General features: G+C 33.3%; 1 protein-coding gene across 3 annotated transcripts in view; it reads right to left on the bottom strand.

The window, feature by feature from the left end:
* LOC111502029 (uncharacterized) overlaps positions 1–20155 on the bottom strand; it is a 74797-nt gene that overhangs the window by 15821 nt on the left and 38821 nt on the right. The window contains exon 3 of one of the 3 annotated variants that reach the window (XM_023155980.2): positions 4393–5306. The exons of 1 other annotated variant lie outside the window; for it this stretch is intronic. In XM_023155980.2, coding sequence (XP_023011748.2) covers positions 4879–5306 — 428 coding nt within the window. In that variant the 3' untranslated portion in view covers positions 4393–4878. Of the gene's footprint in view, positions 1–4392; positions 5307–18103; positions 18601–20155 lie in introns of those variants that run through there. One more of the 3 variants, XM_023155982.2, reaches the window with a different exon arrangement.

Raw genomic sequence — 20155 nt, 5'->3', positions numbered from 1 at the left:
TTTTTTTCTGAGAAAAAATACTTTCGAACTTTATTTTCATTAGAATAGGTCACTTTAATATGTTCGTTACTAAGTAAAATTCCAAGTTTATCAGACAACTTTTCTATATATGGTATTTTGAATTACTTGGTGTTGACTCTCGTATTTTGAGAAGAGAGAAACTTCTTTCTTTAATTATTTTCGGATAAGGGCTCTTGGAAAAGTATTTTTTCACTAGGTAATTCTCGAATCATTGAAGATTTTTACATGGAACTTGGGATTGGAGATGGCAATTGCTATCTGTTACCCAACTTACCCTTCTTGAAAAAAAATTATTCGATGACTAAACCAGTTTATTGTTTAGAAAAAAATATTTTGCTAGTAAAAGCCTAAACTCTGTAAAAAGATTGTAGATTTACTATAGATTTGCTAAGTTTAGTTGAGCTAATATGAAAAAACACGTAATTTGAGGTCTATTTAAAATTACATGACGTTGATCATTCAATAGGGTTGGTTGAAGAGTGGTGTATAGCCGTATATGATTTTCTCTATAGCTATGAATTTGAATTATGACATATAATGGTTATTATTATAATCTATTTTTACCGTCAATACGGCAAAAATAGTGTTCAGAGCTTGAACATTTTGTACAGATAGTGAAATTTTCAGTAAGAACACTTTTGTGTAAGAACTGGTCAAAAGTCGAAACTAAAACGTCATTGCTTTCAGAAATAAAAAATATTGCTAGTCAATACATTACGGTATCAAGAACCGCAATGTTCAATTCACCAGTCGCAATTGAGTAAACAGTAGATCGATTTACTGGATAGAATGAAATAAAAATAATTACCACCACACCCAAGAACTGATATTCAATACATTATAATATCGCATTTTGTTATAATTAAATATTTCACAAAATTGTTATTTATTCAATCACATAACACGGTACTGACAGTTCCAAAAGTAACGAACACGTTCTGTAGAATTGTCATTAATGATAATAAAAAAATTCATTTTGGAAGCTATTATTCGATTATGTAGTTTTTCAACCTCCTCTTACCTGTCTCCCTATAGGACTAGAAAACCTAACTGTAGTTCTGAATACAACAGATAAAAGTTTTTCAAAACTAATTTATATATTGAATTGCAAGGTCATAAAACAAATTCGATGTTATTGGCTTTTTCTAGATTCACTTCAGATGGTGGTAGCTTATGCATAATACGAGTATTCCTAAAATTAATGTGTGACGGGTCCAGGGGGAAAATGTTTATGTCCATTCATATGCATTTTTTAAAACAGAAAAAAAAGTTTACTTTCAACAAGCTAGTAAAATTTGGGTTGTAAAATTTGTTAAAAATAACAACCATGCTTAAAAACCTAGACTATTATGAGGAAAATTGAAATTTTTACAAAATAATGTTTATTCAAAGTGAATTTCCTGGCAACAACATATCTTCCCTAGTAGTTTGGTTCATCAGTGTCTATTGGCGGGTCATCCATATACTCATCCTTATTCCCATCCTTATCATCTATGTTGGAGTAGATATTTCTTGAATCCGCTCTTCGTGAAAACTTCTTTAAGTGTTGCAGATCTCTAAATCGAAGACTTAATGAACGCAGGGAAATATGAGTTCTTCTGCAATATGAACTACGGTTCGTCTTTGACAATTTTGACCAGTCTAATATTTGTCGTTTGCATGGGGGCATGTTTCTCTGTACATTTCGGATATATACTGTATCCATGTTTTGAAACTGTACATCTTCTTCACAGTTTACGATTATAAAAGGTGACAGCTCTACTCTGCTACTTATTAGCACTTCACGCCAATCATCGGGCGTTTCAGTGCATTTTTGATTGATCAAACTCATGTTACGATCACATTCTAGGTAGCTGTGGCCGCTACAGGACCTAAATGTTAAAACGTTTAGGTCCGATGACGACATGTCCCCTGGACATGAAAACTCCAATCACCATTATTTAGGTGATCTGAACGTTTCTTCCCCGGAAACGAATATGCGATCTAAATTTCAAATCCGACAAATATTGGACATAAACGTTTTCCCCTGGCCCCTTTATATGGTCTGGTAGAGTAACACAATCGTGCTATTCAAAAAGCATAATGAATCGAAAGCAGAATTCAACATATGTGGTTCGTTAGATTAAGTCATTACAAATACCTCGTTGAAATAGTCTCCATTTTAAACAATGGGGACATTGTTGAAACATAGAAAACATGGATTTAACAAAAAATCCTTTTTTTAATACTTTTTCAACCCCTTTTAGATATACTCACCAAATCTCCACGGTTTGTAGAACATTTGAAGCAATTTCGACAAAATCACATTTATAGGTATATAATTTGGCACAAATATGTTCTTTAGTACGTTTGCTCAAGACAAAAAAAAAATTTGAAATAGCAAAAAGTATCGTTGAAATAGAGTCATGTTCGCATCTCAGGGAGGTTTATTTAAGTGATTTTTATTTTTCAGAATCTTTAAAACGGAGCATGCACTAACATAACTGTTAATTTTCATAATATAGATTCTTTAAGCTAATAAAAAAGAGAATATACTGGCTCATCCAAAGCCGAGTTGATTTTTATCAAAAATTCTCCACCCATTTATTTATGAATATCAAATTTTCTAGAAAACCCGAGAAAATAATAAAATCTACCATATCAATTTAAAGAAGAAATCGCCATAGACTCAATTGAGGGTAGCAAAATCACCAGTAAAATCTAGGTTCCGACGTAATATTATTACCATTTTGCTAACATTTTGAGATTTTTTTTAACTTTATTGAGTTCATGTCGCTATTACTTCAAAAATAAAATCAATCATCGATGATGAAAAACATGGCAAGTTTTGTGAACGGGGCACAGTCTTTTCCAATAATAATAACAACTGGGGGTCGAAATTATTCAAATACACAAATACTATTTGTAATACATTTTTCGAACGACCAGGAAAAGACAGACTTCATTACCTTGAAAATATTTTTAACGATAAATATGTTCTTAGCATAAACTCATGATTACAGTCACTCATTTTTTATTTTTATTATTTATTGAACATTGATCCAGCAAAACTCAAAAAAATATTTTTAAAATAGCTATAAATAATTACAAAAATGAAAACGTACATTGTATTTGTCCCATATGAAAAGAAAATATCCAAATCGGTTCAAAATATGAAGTCATTTATTTATTGAGTGTTCAAAGTCGCTGCTTACCTATAATTGGTCTAGTTTTGATTCAGGTTTGAAAAACCCCGTTTCAAGAGGTTCTACAAACAGTGTTTTTCGTGTTTCAATAATGTTTCCAGTACCGAATCCCACAGGTTAAATCCTGCTATCAATTATGGTGAAAACCGGCCCCATTCTGGTTAGGTAGCGTGGGTTGGCCAGACTCTCGAATAAACGATAATGTTAGACTTTTCTAGAGTAAATGGTTTTTCAATTCACTAAAAACTTCAAATAGAGGTGATTACATACGATGACGACATGCTCTGGCTTCAACTTAAAATGTGTTCGCTTGATTTCTTATTAAATTATATTTTCATTAATATTCACGTTATTCATTAGTTTTTTGTTGTATTCAGAATGAAACAATATCGCTAGGATATCTTTGTAACCATTTGAATTTGTAGAGTTGAGGTTGCCTTCCTTTACCGGTAAAGAGGTGGGGCCTAAAATATTACATGTCCGAATCCCAATTTGAAAATGAAATTGAATTGCAGAATTTATCAATCACTTTTGGGAAGTATTCTATGTTGAAGTCCTTACTTACTTTTCAACTCAACCTCAACCTCAATAATAATTATTGATTTCTTTAGGACATCCTAATATACATAGATTATTTTAAAAATATATAAATAAAAGACATAAATAACAAAAATGATGATATGATAGAAGGAAAAAAAATAATAAAAACCATTTTTCAATGATTCCAGAATGGTTTCAACATGAGGATATACATAATAAATATGTTAGCAAACAGAAAAAGAAAATTAAGGATAATATTTTATATAGTTCTATGAGTTTTTTTTTAATTGGAAAACATTCATTGAATCTTTCAACGAAAGTGGGAGTTTGTTATACTCATTCAAACCTTTATAAAATAAAGACTTCATCGTACTAGTCAAATTAGTTCGAGGAAGGTGGAATTTTTGGGAGCTACTCGCTCTTGTTAAGTGCATCTCCTGCAATTTGTCATCTTATGTTGAGATTGTTGATGAGTGATAGCTCATAACCAGTTGATAAGATCATATATTTTGTTTTGGAGGTGTTGAGTTTTAGTTTATTGCGATTCATGTAATTGAAAACATTTCTTAGTTCATTATTCATTTGATCAGCTACTGTTTCTGCAAAAAGGTTCATGAAATCACAACCATGGATGGTATCTATATCATTCAAGTAGATTTAAAAATAATATAGGTCCCAAAACACTCCACTGAGGTACCCGAAAATGACATCGTGAGATGATGACACTGAATCCTTTATTTTGGTTACCTGTTTGCGTTGTGATAAATAATCAGTCAGCCATAACAAAACAGTTTCCCCGATCCCAATACTTAGCAGTTTATTTAGTAATATGTGGCGATCATTGGATAAATTGGATACCTCATAACCATTTGATCTATAACCTATTAAAACTATCCTAACACCACAAAAGTTTGTTCGTGAATTTAAACCTTGCTTGTAACTTCATCTGAACGTATGTAAAACGTTTCAGTAAATAAAAAACTTAATGAAATAATATAAGGTAAATGAAATAACTTAAAGATAATGAGATACTCTTAATAAATAAGGAAATAAATCAACTAATTGAACCTAAATAAATAACTGTATTGGAACAAATGGAAATAAACGATTAACAAACAATATTTGTTGAAGTTTATCCCCACCAAGATGAGACTGAATCTGGTTTCTGCTTGGAGTAAGCTAACGAATGGGCATAATCTTCTTTTCCCCAGTAAGGATTATTGCTGTGATGGTGATTGTGATCATCGAAATCGTGCTCATATTCAACGTGGCTGTCGCTTGAACCGTGGTGATCATGCTCCACGTGCTCGTAATGAATTATCGGTTCGACACTCTTGTATTGTTTAATCCAAATCCAAAATTTGATGGCCTTCATGACGAAATACTTGACGTCTAGTAAAAAGTACCCCAGTGCAATACCAGCATAGAAGAATCTCAGAACAAAAATAAGCAGCGTGACAACCACTACTCCGAAGATAATTTTATGAATGAGGTGGATAATTTTTGCGATGGGTCCGTATTTCTTCTTCTTCTTATATTCTCGCATATGGTTATCAACCTCTGAAAGGATTATTACGATTTTATAGAACAGAGAGTCATGTGATAACGCAGATGATACGAATGATATGATGGCTGATGATGATTTGTGGATAGTCTAGGAAATATAGCGAACATCTCCAGGTCACCACGATGGTTTGATTGATATGATGAACGATATCGAAATGATGATTTTTAGGAGCGTTGTATTTCCTGAATTTCCACTATTTCCAATAAATTGAAGTTGTCATTTTTCATAGAAGAAAATCTACAAATATACTGGAACTTAAACAATATAAATGTATATCACTGGAGTTATATCCCAACACCAAACCATTATTTTTAACATCTCGACACGTGTTTTAATCAACAAGTGATCATGAGATTCAATCTTCCTCTTGAAGATGATCACTTGGTGATTGAAACACGTGTCGAGGTGGTGGAAATAACAGTTTGGTGTTGGGATAAGACTCCAATGATATTGATTATTACACTGAAGGTTCCAAAACAGTGCATCACAAATATAAATGTTCTAGAATTTAAGAAACATTTTGTCAAAACATTTTACGGTTTTGTCGTAACTCGTAACATGTTGTGTTGCAGAGAGTTGTTGATGCATCGTGTAGGAGACGTGTTCTGTTTCTATTCTTCCTCTACAATAGGTTTAATATACAGTTTTGGAAGAAGTACTTCTCTATATATTTATATTTTCAATATCATTATACATCAATATAATTTAATTATATTTTGGAAAGACGATAATGACGTTGCCTTATCGTATTTAATGAGGTGCAACACAGTTGTAAATGGAATGTTACTCATGAAAACCTGATCCCACTTGAAAAACTGATAACAAAGATTTTTTCACAAGTGCTATTTTAATTTCCTGTATTTATGATATTGAAACCATTCAAGTATTATAATTACCTTCATTTATATTACTCAACATGAAGCATCTTAGAATTCTCCACCAGCTCGTATGATCATTATCATAGTATTATTGAAACAAACTTAGCAATATACCATTCTATATATTCAGCTAGGAGTGTTTCTGAAAATTCCAAATTTTTAAAAATTCTTCTATGGGCAAATCACTCGAATATATGCATCATTTTCGATAATTGTTTTTTTTTATTATTGCATTGAATACAAAGTAACTGTAATTTAGAATTCGAACGAAAATTATCAACAACCGGAATGTGTAGAATTCAATAGAATACTAATGCCGATGTGACAAACTAACCAACATCTTTGCACTTCCGGTTACGCGGGAAGTGGTAGTAAATTTGTTAATTTTGGAAAGAATACTCTGTATATAACTATATTTTCAGATCCTAGAGATAATATTCCAGTCAGATTTCTTGTAGCATGTACTACACCTCAATCTAACCGTTTTTGACATATTTAAATATTTTATGGCAAAAATGATGTTTGCATAGTGAATTCTTCATTGTAGAGGACTTGTTTCACTGGGTGTTCAAAAAAGTTTGAAAAATGTCTATTCCAAAAAATTTCAGAATGTGGCGAATTCAATAATGTTATGGATATATTAGTTCTATATAGTGAAAAGTATAAGATCTCACAATATGCTGTTGAACAAATTACAGAAAATTTCAATAATTTTTATGTATAGCTGATATTAGAGACCTGTCGACTGAAAAAATATTTTTTAGAAAATTTTGGAATTGTTCAATGTTTGTAAACTTGCTCCTTGATTATTCTTGAGTTTTTATTGAACTGTCACTCGATACCAATAGTAGGTAGTTCAAATAAAAAACGAGTACGTACTGTAAATTCTTGCGAAAATCAAGTGACCAAAAAACTAATAAACATCTTCAAACCTCTGAACATTAAGATCACATACAAGCCAAACACGAAAATAACACAAAAAATAAACAGCTATGAAAAAGAAGGAGACAAAAACCTAAACAGGGTGTACAATACAGGCAAATTCAGCTTGAGTACCTGCAGTACCTGCACTAAGGTGTTCTGACCGCATAAAAGGACAAACAAGAGGATGACATGTTCAGTTTGAGTAGAGCCTTGAAGATGAAAGCACGACCAGCTATCGAAAGCGCTCGCTATAAATATATGCGTCCATTTCTCAAAATCTCATTTTCAGGAAGTGCGGTCTTAGGCCACTAATACACCTTCGACTCTGTATTCAAAATCATGTGTTATTTTCTTCTCAGCACATGTGGAAAAGCGTTTGCTATGCATCCTAAAAGCGAATTCATTAAATAAATAATACTCTTTGTTGCGACCCAAATGTTAATTTTATTTTAATAACACATTCACATACACAAACTAAATGTATTTCCATACTAATTATTCCCAAATAATCTATCAGTCATATCGAAATATAAAGAATTAGAAAGTAGTTAATTTATTCATTCGAGTAATAGCATAGATCGTGACCTGGTGAGTTCAAAACCAAACAGACTCATACTAATGACGGGTAAATAACCTTTAACATATATACATATGACATATAACCGACAAAACTTTTGAAACAACCTGATAATAATAGACCCAGATGTGTAATTCAGTTTTTACTCCTGATTCGTATCAAGAAACAATATATCCGTACTGGTGTGAGAAAAGTGTTTTTTTCCGATTCATAAAAAAATTGGTGATCTATATAGATAACTATTATACTACACAAAATATACACTACAGATATTTTAAATCCTAGGCCAAATTTACAGTTTTGACCCTAAGCGACTGGTTTGCCAAATCACTGAACTATTTTTGATAATTTTTATCATAAGTAGTCAATCAAATTAAAAAAAAAGTCAAATTATGAGAACATATCAAGAGATGTTTACGTTTTTAAAATCAATGATAATAAATTTCATTTGAAAAAAATTCCATCCTGTTTCGAGGAAGTAGTATTATACCATAGTACGTAATTACATTTCGTAAATGAGTATTTCTTTAGATAACCTTAGACAATGTTGATGTGTATATTGCAAGTATGAATAAACCCGATTTGCTTCCATGAGCATGAGTGGAATTTAACTTATGTGTGTACAGATCATGAAAGATGTATTTTATAGTGAATAAACTCGGTTCATTTGCATTAACAGGAGTGGAATTTTATATTCATGGTTCTAACTCCATATAACCTAAGAGCTGATGATCTAATTCCTAAGATATCTTCCCACGACTAATTCAGTGAAAATTTTGTTCAACAAAATATTCACGTAACTAATGTAAAATGATGACTCGTTGGGGCATATGTCAACCCCGGAAATTGATGAATTATTCATTAACTGACGATATCACGATATTTCTTTCAACTTTTAGTCAACAAAACTTTAGCGTTTTTCACGAAATAAGATTTCTTCCCAAACATAACTCACGACTAGATAGATAAGAGTTCTTATCATTATATCCCAAATAAAACTGAGATTTCGTGTAGAGTTTTAGCCAATTTACTTTGATTGTGTTTTATTTTTACTCTACAATATACTTGTTGTAACAATATTATTGTTAATACAATATACTGTTTGGAATCTTTGGTGTAGTAATAAATATTACTGAAATTTTTTGTCAACACCAAACCGTTACTTTAACACATTGACACGTGTTTCGATCATCAAGCGATCATTTCCAAGAGGAAGATTAATCTTTCTCTTCCTCAAGAGAAAGATTGATCTATCTCTTGAAGATGATCATTTGGTGATCGAAACACCAAGTGATCAAGAAGTGATCATCTTCAAGAGAAAGAGGACGATTAATCTTATTCTTGAGGAAGAGAAAGATTAATCTTCCTCTTGAATCTTCCACTTGGTGATTAAAACATGTGTCGAGGTATTAAAATAACGGTTTGTTGTTGGGAAAAAACTTCAGTAATATTCACTCGACAATGTCTGAGTTTCACAAGAAGAAGCTAAAGAAAACTATCGAAAGCTGTATCCAGATATTAAAATATAACACATCACCAAATGGAGTTTCGTTTTTCTTGAAATTTATTGCTGAGATTGGAACGATTAGAAAATTTGCAGACACCTTTTTAATTCATTATGCATACCATAATAAAATGAGGAAAACAATTTCACACATGAAGTAGTTTCATCATAGTTTCAGTTAAATAGTTTCTGCAAATAACGTTAAGTATTTTTTATTTGTTCACCTGGTTAACATTGTATGTATAGACAGAAGCACTGTTATTGTTCTAGTTTACTTTACCATATACGACAACTGTGTTGGACGTACGTATCACGTATCACGAAGATTGTCAATGGTTTGAACACGTTGTCCCTGAATAGATTGATTATCTATTGGAAACGATTGTCAGTTGATATGAGACTCTTAGAAATTATAAATTATGAATATCATCCAAATGGAGTGAAATCGATAATAAATAAATGTCCACAAAATGCTGGGAATGCGTATTTTGTTATTAAAAAATGTTGACCATTCATTGAAAGAAGATAGCAACACAGATCATCATGATTGACAATGATGATAAAAAAAAGAATTTTTCATGAGCAAATGATGGCAATGTTAGATAACACAATTAGAGCAAGTTTTGCATGGAATGACTTGCTCGATCTCCTGATCTAACGTAATTAGACTTATATATACCAAAAAGATATATATTATTAAAAAATATAAATGCCTCAACTTAGCTTGAAAAAATGAAATCGTTCGCGTCTGAAATGTTGAGTAACGTTGAAAGAAATTTCTATTTGAGATTGGGATGTCAACAAGAAGTTCGCAGTGAGCATTTTGGACATCTATTTTCCACATTGTCACGAAATGAATAGTAATACTCATCGGTTTTTGAGAAACCGTAGTGAAGGAAATCGAATATGGTTTTCAAAGTTAATTATCACTGAAGCTGAAATTAATGAATATTTCCGAAATAATTGAAGATAGTCATGAAATATATACAGAATTCTCCAACAAATTAAAAAAAAATATTACATTCAGGAGCAGGTAAATAGTCTAGTGATCCAAATGTTACATTGTTATATGTAACATGGTTACACCTTTCTCACTATTTTTATGAGGAGGTATTTTTATTGAGATAGTTCTGCACCAGAGGTTCCAATTATTGTATCTTTCAGTTTGAAGACACGAATAGACTGATAGTGATAATATTGACTACAGCGAGTGGAAGGATGGGAAAATGCACCTAAGGTTTATTACTCCACAATGCTTTACGTGTTTGATATTTGCATCTCAGATGTTACTTTGTTCTTGTAAAAATTCAGAGATTACATTGATTTTTTCAATTGTCTTTTTTATCCTTTGGATTGTAGTTGGATTTGCAATTCCAAATTCAAAGTTGGAATTATGATCAAAATAAAATAGTCAAGGCGATGTGATCTTGCGACTAGATAGATCACCATTTGAGTTTCTTTATGCAGTCATAAAATGACGTCATTGACATAAAAGACGAAATATTTTTCCATAATTTCATTGGGGGAATTAAAAAACAATCAAAACCGTTTAAAAAATATATATTTGTTATCAGTTAGATTTACATAATTAATACTAAATTTTAATAGTAAATAAACACAAGGGAAAGCAGAACTTTTTCCAAGTCTCAAGCGGTATGAACAAATTATTGCACATTCAACCCGTTCATTTTACAAATATCGTCATATTCTCTAACAATTCATAAATTAAGATAAATATACCTACTTTGCGATAAGTTGAACCCTTGAACTGATTTATCATACTCTAAGGCTTTTATATTACCATTCATGTTCTGGAAATTGACAGAATAGTAACGTTATATGCACAACTCTTCTGAATTCTAAAGACCTATCATCTTTGACCCAAAACTTGACTAACTGGAAAATTGTTAATATCACGTAACATATTTTTATTGTTTTACTGTAATATTACCTATATTAGACGTGTTAGGAATTACGGTTAAAAGAAAGACCTCGTTAGTCCTTAGCTCGCACAAGTTTCGACTTCTGAGGGTTGTCGTTTGTAGCTGGTTAACGGAACAACATATTTTAAGCATACACACATATATTTGAATTTGTCGTTTACAAGAAAGAGACAACATGGTTTTATTTCATGTTTGTTCTTCAACCATGATCCTTTGTGGATGTGTATGAAAAACAAAAAAAGGGGAAAAGATGATGTTCTTGTTAAATTGATGCAAATATCATCCAATGTGGACTTGATATTCTACGCAGTGGGATTTGTCATTGCCAATCATGAAACTACTACTTCCGGGTCTAATACCACGATGGATGTCATACATCATACAAGCATTTTTGTCTCAGAAAGCCTTTTTTGCATATGCTTCTTGTTGTGAGATAATTCAGGGCAGATCATGCTCACACACTCAATTAATATTTGAGTCTTTGAACTACTGAACCACTCAATCCTTAAAAGTGTCAAATTCATAAAAGTAGTCTGCTAGTCTATATACCTATATATATCGATTCCTGCTACTAAACAATTTTTGAGCGAACAGAGCTCCAATCTAAGCAGTCGATGTGACTACCGAAGAGAGATAATTAAACTTGGATTGTTATTGGTATCCTAATGCTATCTTTTAGAGTGCTTCTTTGAAAACAAATAGTTTGCTAACATTCAGATGAATGGTTTCACTAGCAAGACGCTTCTGAAATAAATATCCAGTTGTCATAGAAGGAAATAAAAAACCATCGAAAGCCACCATATTGACAGGGTGACCTCATGCCATTAGATAAATACTAATATTGCATATGCTGAACATGTAGACAGTACATGCAGTAAAGGCAACTTATAATATTTTTCGGATCTGGTTCTCAACCCCAAATAAGGTCTAGTCTAGTCTAGAAGATAGACTGTTTGATAAGTTGTTCGAAATCCATCTGTCTTTTTTCATGGAACCGAAATGGGGATTCGAAGTTCTCTTGATGTATTCACTGGCCCCAGGAATTGTGATAAGTAATGTCATTCTCAGGGGAAAACGAACTGATAGTCAAATAACAATTTTGGCAATTTGAATAGATTAACTACTATTGCAACTTGTTACTTTTCTATTTGCTTCGGAAACTCTTTTCGCGTAAGTCTCCTTTATTCATTATAAGAATCAGTAAAATAATTGTATTTGATTCACTTCTAATTTTATCTACGTAAAATTTATATTCAAAATGATATCACGAACGACTGACTGACAGTCGTTGTTGAGACTTCGAGATGTTAACTTCATCTTCGCCCTAATATCTCTAATTTTTTTCTCTCTAATTGAATTGTAACAACGTTCACTCTGTAAAAGTGGGATAGTTCATGTGTAAACTATTATATCAAATTGAATGAAAATCCCTTTTGAACATTGGTTCTATAACTGAGAGGATTGGATATTTCATGTTCTGTTTTTTTCTTTCTCATTTCACACATCGTTACATTTGGAGCCATTTTTGAAACGAGTGTGTTTTGTCTACCGGAGCCTAACAGAAACATTTATGAAATATTTGACCCATAACTTATCCTACTATTACTAGAATAATATATTGTTTTTACTTGTTTCGTAAACAATACTTTCTAAAAGCGTAAAAACTACAGTGTGTCTCCTAAGAAAAGTCGAGGTAATGTTCTAGAGCAGGGGTCTCCAAACTTTGAAGCCATCGGGCCATAATGATTTTTTCAGTTTGTTCCAAGGGCCAATTTCTGCCCTTAACTATATTTCTTATCACAATTAAATAAATCTCATTAGTGTTTTTGTTTTACTGTGATTCATTTCAATTATTTGTTAGTTATTAATATGCTTAAACTTAGATACTTTTAAGTTTTCTTTGTCATCATTTCTGTCGTTAAGTTTTACCTTGCAAGTAAATAAAACCGAGTAATTATCATTCTGTGTTTTCTTCTTCAACTTATCATAGTAATAGTAACAACAATTAGGTAAACATTGGCTATCGCGGGCCAGATTGATGACAGTAAATCATTGGCTGTTGCGGGCCGGATTGATGACACTGGCGGGCCGGATTTGGTCCGCGGGCCGTAGTTTGGAGACCTCTGTTCTAGAGTATAGGAAATTAATTTTAAACGATTGAAACACGATAGATACTATTTCCATAACCAGGTCAATATTGTTACACCATTCGCCACTGGGTACATCTTCACATCACCATAACGCCAATATATCGAGTGGTCCAACGAAAAGTATGCACCTTGCTTTTCTCCTTTTTTTGTAACTTAACGCAAAAATGCTCGGACAGGTCAATTTTGCTTATGAAGGGGACACATTTCAGATGTATTTTTCTACCTGTGCCTTCAATCCCCTAGCGAGGGTGAGTAACAAGCCTAAAATTTTAAATGAAAAGAGGAGTCGAGTGATATATCATTTGAAAGGGCACAAAATTCTCTTTCCAATGATACCTAATTTGTTGTATTTACTTGAATAGTTATAAAAAAGCAAGAACATTTACTCGATATTTTTGGTGTTAATGAAAATGCGGAAAAAACGGCATTTTTATCACTACTACATTCCTCAATTTCTCTCGTGCGTTTTTTGGTTCAAATAACAACAGCAGATAAGTGTACAAAAAGACTTTAGGCAAACGTTCATTGATTCAGTTCGGTTGCTTTTGAAATTATTTCAACTTTACTGTAAAAATGGTTTATTCCATTCCTGAACGAGTTGAAATTGTTAAACTTTATTATCAACATAATAGTTGTGCTAGACTTACTTCTCGCCTCTTTAATAACACTCATCCCGGAAAAAATGTGAATGATTCGTACGTTGCCAAGTTAGTCCAAAAGTTTGTCGATACCGGATCTGTCTGTAATGTGAAACACCAGCCACGGAAACCGATCAGAAATGAAGCAGTGGATGTCGCTGTTTTGGGACATGTTGAATTGGATCATACTCAAAGTACCCGTCAGCTTACTGCAGCCTCAGGTGTCTCCCGTTCGTCCATAATATAAATTAAATCAGTACAGGAACTCAATGAAGATGATCCTGATAGAAGGCTGCAATTTTGTGAACAACTGAGCCAGCTACTAATTGATGATCCGCACCTATCATTCAACACGTGCTTTTCCGATGAGAGTACTTTTTTTTTAATGGAGCTGTGGATAGGCATAATTGCCGTTACTGGGATGACAGTAACCCACACTTATTCCGAGAGGTCCATACCCAGTACCCTCAAAAAATCAATGTCTAGTCATATCATAGGGCCACTTTTTATTCCTGGGAATTTAACTGGTGAGGTCTACCTGAACATGCTTGAAGATACAATTGATCCTCTCATAACAGAAATAATCGAAAATGACCAAAATCATAATGATGATCGGCTTCATTTCCAGCAAGATGGAGCACCTCTTCACTATGTTGCTCCGGTAAGAGAGTTTTTAGATGACCGGTTTCCTGGACGGTGGATTGGAAGGAGAGGCCCCATCGAATGGCCTGCCAGGTCACCTGATTTATCGCCTTTAGACTTTTTCTTTTGGGGACACTTGAAAAATAAATGTTTTGCTACGCAGCCCGAGTCCATAGAAGATCTTCGCCAACGAATTACAGCAGAGTGCAGAAGTATTACACCTGATATGCTACAGAATGTTAGGAATAGATTTGAACAAAATCTGTATTATTGTATGGAAGCCAATGGGTCACATTTTCAGCACTTGCTGAGGTAGGATTCTACTAAGTCAATTACACATTTCAAAGTACTAGGTTGTAGTTGTTTTTCTTCATAATACCTACATGTTTGAGTGAAATACAACAAATTAGGTATCATTGGAAAGATAAGTCTAGCACAACTATTATGTTGATAATGAAGTTCAACAATTTTAACTCGTTCAGGAATGGAATAAACCATTTTTACAGTAAAGTTGAAATAATTTCAAAAGCAACCGAACTGAATCAATGAACGTTTGCCTAAATTATTTTTGTACACTTATCTGATGTTGTTATTTGAACCAAAAAACGCACGAGAGAAATTGAGGAATGTAGTAGTGATAAAAATGCCGTTTTTTCCGCATTTTCATTAACACCAAAAAAAAATATCGAGTAAATGTTCTTGCTTTTTTTATAACTATTTAAGTAAATACAACAAATTAGGTATCATTGGAAAGAGAATTTTGTGCCCTTTCAAATGATATATCAGTCGACCCCACTTTCCATTTAAAATTTTAGGGTTGTTACTCACCCTCGCTAGAGGGTTGAAGGCACAGGTAGAAAAATACATCTAAAATGTGTCCTCCTCAAAAGCAAAATTGACCTCTCCGAGAATTTTTGCGTTAAGTTACAAAAAAAGGAGAAAAGCAAGGAGCATACTTTTCGTTGGACCACTCTGTATATCGAACGCAGGCAAAAAATTCATTATTAATCGCGATTACATAGAACGACGAGGTCGTTTATAGCAAAATGGTCGTTTTCACTATAAATAGACTAGATTAGTTCGACTAAGCCCAAAACATATGGATCAAAAACAAACCTCCAAACCTGCTCAGAACCTCCCGGTTCTGATGCAGGTGTTTTCAGTCGCAGACCCAGGACAGATATATCAATCTGCCTAGGAACCAATGCGACTGTATTTCAAACGGAAATTCACGCTGCAAAGAGATTGGAAGAATCTAACCTCATACATAAGTCAATAAAAATAATATTCTCCGACAGTCAAGCGGCGTTGGAAGCTCTTGTCTCCTACCGAGTAACGTCTAAATTGCTAGTAAATTGCCAAAAACGACTCTCCTCGATAGGTAGACTTAACAGATTGTCTCTTGTATGGAGGAGGGTGCTGCAAGCAGCTTTATCGGACCAAAACCTACCATTGGCATCGCTTTATGCTTTGCCAAACAAAGATTGAACACCTGGATGGCAAGAAAATTTATAGACTTCTGGCAGAATCTTCCAGGATTGGCTCACTCCAAGACGTTTATTCACCCTTCGAAGTTTGATACCAAACAGTTGTTGGACTACAGTAGGGATGAACTACAATGTCTAACAGGTCTTCTCATAGGTCACTGTCATTTGAATTATCATATGCAGAGACTCGGACTGTCGGAAGACAGTGTGTGTCACTGTTTGGAAAAGAATGAAACATCAGAGCACGTACTTTGTGCCTGTCCTGCTGGGGACCACATCAGGTTCGGCAGAGCCGTACTCTTACCATCTGACCTGAAACACCACTCACCATACAAACTAATCGGCTTCGTTAGGAAGCTGGGTTCATTTGGTTGAGTGTGAATATATTTGAGCCACAATAAACCCTTGCGGGTTGCGGTGGCGGGTCGAATAGACCCACTCACTTTGGACCTAACCTAACTTAAGCCAAAACAAGCACTACCACGCACTGCAACACTTCCCGACACGCGGTTAACCAACCAAGTTGGTAAAAGATGAAGATCATGTAGACTGTCTATTGTCTACTAACTCTATCTCCTGAAAACGTTAACTTGGCAGGTGAAACATACTTCGAGAAGGGTGTTGCAGTTCTGGTGCAAAACCGCACCAGAACTGCTACTATCTAGTCTACTTCATCTCCTGAAGTCGCCAACTTGGTTGGTGAAAAGCGCGTCAAGAAGATTTTAGCAAATCTGATGTTTGGGAGCAATGCCTGTCTACCAGAGGTTCCAGTTATACTTTTCAACAAGCCTAAACGATTAGGTCGAGATGAAAGGAAGAGCAACATGAAAGGACGATAAAAAAGAAACAAAGGGAAGTACAAGAGACGTTTTAAAAAACAAAGAAGAACAGGACCGGTTACTAAAAGATATTTCGCAAAGAGAAAGCGTGATCAGAAATATGGAAAACGTTCAGTCTGGTAAAACAACGAAATCAGGCGAGGTCAGAAGAGAGGAATTACAGAAAAAACCCAACAATTTCATGGTGAAATATTTAAGGTTGGAAATGAAGTAAAATATATGAGAGGCGAAGTTAAGAAAATCAACGAACGGATTGTGGATAACATGAAACAGATCACAGAAGGGTAGGTATTAGACTAACGATCAGATAGATAGAATGGAAGATCATCTTAGGGACATTCCAGTCATAATTCAAAATAAGTTATTATGAGTAAAATACTCATAATAACTTATGAGTATTTACAATTCCGAGTAATTTGGAGAGGGAATAATGTCACTCACGAACATTACTAATGCCACTAAATGAAGAAAAAATTAACTGGAAAAAGACGATGACCAGTCAATTAGTAGACGTTTGAGTGTCAGGAACATCACGTAGAGAAGTATCATCTTGAGAATTTATTTGACCTATGATACCTCGACACGTGTTTCGATCACCAAGTGATCATCTTCAAAGAGGAAGATTAAAACTAGAAACTGATGCGAGCTAACCCTATTTATGCTATAAAGGTAACCCATACAGGTAAACCATCCAGGCGTACCAACAATAACCATCGAATAACGATGACGGACCTATACCAAAGGGCATACTATATAGCTTGTTAAAATAAAATAAAATAATGTTGTTGGGTTTACTGATTACTACATAAGGACACATTGCAAAAATAAATTTGGATAGACAATTTTATATAGCTGAAAATTGTTTTATATAAACATATATTGTAAAATAATAGATAAGGCAAAATTGTAAAATTAATTTAGGTTGGTATACCTGTATGGTTGGTACGCCTGGATGGTTTACCTGGATGAGTTACCTTTATAGCATAAATAGGGTTAGCTCGCATCAGTTCCTAGTTTTAATCTTCCTCTTTGAAGATGATCACTTGGTGATCGAAACACGTGTCGAGGTGTTAAAAATAACGATTTGGTGTTGGGAAAAAACTCCAGTAATATTCATTACTACACCAAAGGTTCCAAACAGTGCATCATAAGTCACTCAGAAAGTTATATAAGAGTTTTCGTCGTTAGATATGGAATCTACTTTTTTGTTGATTTAGGGCATGAACGATAATATAAGGAACTTATTCTCTTAAGTACCTAGACAACAATAAACTCAGATTCAATGGGTTCTCACAATTCTCATTTTGGTTATGACTAGTCAACTCTACTCGAAATGATACTTCTAAAAACACGTCACTACAGTTAAGTTATTGGACAGGTATTTGTTTGGCATATGCCAAATTCTGCGCAAAGTTTCTCCCCCATCCGTGGTGATCGTCGTGTTCCCAATCATCCTCGTGTTCATAGTGATGATCGTGGTGAGAATTTTCATAGTATATTGTCTTCTGTTTCCCTTGTTTGACTAGAATCACCAGTTTCGCAACTGACACTCCCAAGAGACCAATTCCTAATAGGGCCAGTTTGAAAAGGAGGGCGGTTTGTAACAAATTAGCGAGTAGACCGATTTTCTTTGCAATCACAGAGAGAATTAAAAAAAACTTGAGTTTTTGAAGTCGCTTCTTCTTTTTCTTTTTTCCTCTCTCCTCTGAAACGGTACATGATTAGGTAGTGTGCATGTCGAAAATTTGAAAACTCGGAGTAATTGTTAGTTGCATGCGATGAACCTAGTGATGCTTGGAATTAAAATGAGTCGGGTAATGTTAAAGCACATAGTGAAACACCAAGTAATTGATAATTTCATTTATTTCTTCGAAAACAAACAAAACAAGCACATGCACCAATCTTAATGTGTCACACCACTCTTATTTTTACATTAACAAAATAATATTTTGCCAGGTCACGTAACAATAATTTGTAGATATAATTATAAAAAATTAATTATTGAAGTCAAACAACAGAGAAATGTTTACCGCAATTGACGTATACATAAATAGTTTTTGATCTCAACGAAATATCTGGAAAGCCACTTCAAACAGGAATATATTTAAATAGGGCATTGATAAATACTCCCAGAAGAGAAATTTCAACTATTATAAAGGTTGTGTTTATCAACTGTAACATTTATAAATACTCAAAGTAATCTGCTATTAGGAATTTACTTATAATCAAACTTTCAAAATCAAAAAGCATTCATATGAATGAATGAATTGGTATAAAGAGTTCTGATGAAAATATTTGCACTGAATCAAACCGCTTCGCAAACATTCTGATCTTGGTGAATTCAAAATCAGTGCAGGAATGATTACCTTTTGGGTTTGAGAAATATAATAATTGGAATAATATCAATTGATGGAAACGTAAGTGTTTGCTTTCTTTCTCTACATGTTCATATAGAAAAAAATGAAGGAATCTTCTAAAGAAAACAAGAAAGCAATTTATTGCGAAATAAATTCTATATATAAAGATGTGTAGTTCAAGTAAATAAATTAATTGCTTTTTTTCTTTCTTTGAAAGATTCCTATATTCCTTCAAAGAGCAATGACAACAGACTACTACTTAGTCTAAAGATATGTAGTAACAATACCAGTATGTTACTACTAGTCTAGTATAAGTCTTTCAATAATTTTCGCCTTTCTTGTCATTTACGTTCAAAAGCAAATGTATGATAATTCAAAGTTTGCAAATGAACTATCCATGATGATTATTACAAATGTACAAAGATGAGCTAATGCTACTTATATTAATAACTAACTTCAATTAGATCAATAAATAGTCACATTCTGTCCAAAACACACATCTTGAATAAATAAATCAACATTATTGGAAAGAACGCACAACATGGAGTTTATTCTGAATTGAACATATTTATTTCCCAAACAATTCGATACGATTATCATTTTTGTTATTTAAAAAATTACTCATAAGCTTTTCGGTGAAAGTTTCACAAACTAAGGGTACTAGTTATTCAGTTGAGAAGTGAATCTGGTTCTCTAATGTTCATATCAGTTGGCGCATTTGTCCAATCAATTGAACTGAAATACCGGTTCTTGCGAATACTGAAAATAACCAACGTGTTTATTGACGTACTGAAAATACAATATTTAAAATATGCTCTATCACGATTCTGCAAATATATATGGCAGAGTTCAGCTCCTATCTGTAGTAAGGAATTGTTCCTCCACTTCTTCCAAGATCTTGTT

This window comes from Leptinotarsa decemlineata, unplaced genomic scaffold, assembly GCF_025532065.1.
Source record: "Leptinotarsa decemlineata unplaced genomic scaffold, Ldec_3_MD MMD2_tig00026299_RagTag_RagTag, whole genome shotgun sequence".
NCBI classification, from domain to species: domain Eukaryota; kingdom Metazoa; phylum Arthropoda; class Insecta; order Coleoptera; family Chrysomelidae; genus Leptinotarsa; species Leptinotarsa decemlineata.
Note: the sequence above shows the minus strand (reverse complement) of the source record. Positions and strands in the feature narration are given on the sequence as shown.